Source organism: Sinocyclocheilus grahami, unplaced genomic scaffold (assembly GCF_001515645.1).
Source record: "Sinocyclocheilus grahami isolate Dianchi unplaced genomic scaffold, SAMN03320097.WGS_v1.1 scaffold2761.1, whole genome shotgun sequence".
Taxonomy (NCBI): Eukaryota; Metazoa; Chordata; class Actinopteri; order Cypriniformes; family Cyprinidae; genus Sinocyclocheilus; species Sinocyclocheilus grahami.
The window spans coordinates 31,227-33,253 of record NW_015507939.1 but is presented as its reverse complement, the minus strand read 5'-3'; the positions used below and the strand labels follow the sequence as shown (position 1 = coordinate 33,253).

The 2,027-nt window shown below is 41.8% G+C and overlaps 1 protein-coding gene across 2 annotated transcripts in view; it reads right to left on the bottom strand.

Moving 5' to 3' along the window:
* LOC107575626 (NADH dehydrogenase [ubiquinone] 1 alpha subcomplex subunit 13-like) overlaps positions 1–1,969 on the bottom strand; it is a 3,090-nt gene extending 1,121 nt beyond the window's left edge. Inside the window, exons 1-4 of one of the 2 annotated variants that reach the window (XM_016261983.1) lie at positions 1,791–1,969; positions 1,387–1,465; positions 1,240–1,311; positions 117–186 (exon numbers count right to left, since the gene is read on the bottom strand). In XM_016261983.1, coding sequence (XP_016117469.1) covers positions 117–186; positions 1,240–1,311; positions 1,387–1,465; positions 1,791–1,884 — 315 coding nt within the window. In that variant the 5' untranslated portion in view covers positions 1,885–1,969. Of the gene's footprint in view, positions 1–88; positions 187–1,239; positions 1,312–1,386; positions 1,466–1,790 lie in introns of both variants that reach the window. The other variant, XM_016261984.1, reaches the window with a different exon arrangement.
* Between the last annotated feature and the right edge of the window lie 58 nt (positions 1,970–2,027).

The following is a 2,027-nucleotide window of genomic DNA, read 5'->3' as shown; positions in this document are numbered from 1 at the left end:
ACACACACACACGCACACACACACTCGCACACACACACTCGCACACACTCAGACGCACACACACACACTCAGACACACACACTCAGACACACACACACAGCTGGAGGAGCCAGAACCTTCCAGCCGGGAACGTCCTTCATGATCACAGCCTCCTCCTCCAGATTCTCCCGCAGCATCCGCAGCGTCCTGCAGAGAAACACAGAAAGTCTCATCACAACCACAGACACCAAAACTATCACAGTACTGTTCAAATGTGCAGGAGATCTTCAAAAACTACCGACACATAAATCACTTCACCCAGTTTTATATCTAAAATCAACAAACAACAAATAAAATGACTTTTTGTTTGCATAAACACTAAAGCAACAGCATGATTTCAAACGACATCATGACATCAACAGTTCATCTGATAACATGTAGGAAATGCTCAAATAAAGCTTTGAAAAGCTTCATAAAATAACAAACCTCACATTTCAGCCTTTAAATAAAGAAAAGGGTAAAGTCTAGTGCTGTCAAACAATTAATCACATCTAAAATAAGTTTTTGTTTGTATAGTATATGTGTGCGCTCTGTGTATATATAAATACACACCTATGCGTCTATATATTTAAGAAAAATATGTTATGTTTATATATAATATGAATTATTTGAATATAAATGCATGTAAATGTTTTCAAAATATATACTGTATGTATGTGTGCGTATTTATATACACATAACAAATATACACAGAACACACACATATATGATGTAAACAAAAAGCTATCGCTATTAATTGTTTGAAAACAAGACAGAAGCACTGAGGAAGATATTCATGTTTGTGTGACCCTGGAGCACAAAACCACAAAAAAGGAAAAAAAAATTGGAAATCGAGATTTATACATCTAAGCTGAATAAATCATCTTTCCATTGATGTATGGTTTGTTAGGATAGGACAATATTTGAAAATCTGGAATCTGAGGGTGCAAAAAAATCTAAATATTGAGAAAATCATCTTTAAAGTTGTTCAAATGAAGTTCTTAGCAATGCATATTACTAATCAAACATTAAGTTTTGATATATTTACGGTAGGAGATTTACTAAATATCTTCATGGAACATGATCTTTACTTAATATCCTAATGATTTTTGGCATAAAAGAGAAATGTATAATTTTGAGCCGTACACTGTTTGTGCTGCAGGGTCACATATAATGCCATGACTTTCTGAATTTAGACTTTAGACTTGATCTGTTGCTCACCGGCGGTCGTGCTCGGCCTGCAGCAGCGGCAGTAAAGAGATGCGCGCCTCCAGCTCCTCGATGTGCAGCCGTCTGTCGGAGGAAGAGCAGAAGCTCTGGTCAGGACTCTCAGACTCGTCTCAGACACTCAGTGTGACGCTCGCTCACCTGCGCTCGCGGTTCCAGCGGAAGAGCCTCCAGTACCCGAACACCATGAGCCCCACGCCCACGCCGAACATACTGTACCCTGAGGACCACACACCGGACAACCAGCGGTGCATGAGTGACGAAACAACCAGCCTTCATCTCACAGCTGCTGCTGCCAAACCATTCCTCACATACTATATGTGTGTGTGTGTGTGTGTACTGGGTATATTTATTATGCATGTATAAATACACACACACACACACATGTATACATTAAGGAAAATATGTTAAGATTTATATACAAAATATTTATATTTATATATAAATATGAATCTGTGTGTGTGAGAGAGTGTGTGTGTGTGTGTGTGTGTGTGTGTGTGTGTGTGTGGTGAACCCCGCACTGATCAGCGCGTGAACGCACGTACCGGACAGGCCTCGTCTCGGCAGGTTTCTCCGGTAATCTACGGGCCCGTATCCTCCGGTGGGAGGCATGTCCTGCTTCACCTTGGATGCCGCCATCGTTCCGTCCAGCAGCTCCGCTCGCGTCTTCTTCGGCTGCGGCGAGTGCGGATCCGTGCTGCTCTCCGGCGCCTCCAGCGGATCAGCGCAGCAGGGTTCTTCTTCTTCTTTTAAATGTAATGGCTGTTGGCAAACCAACTGAA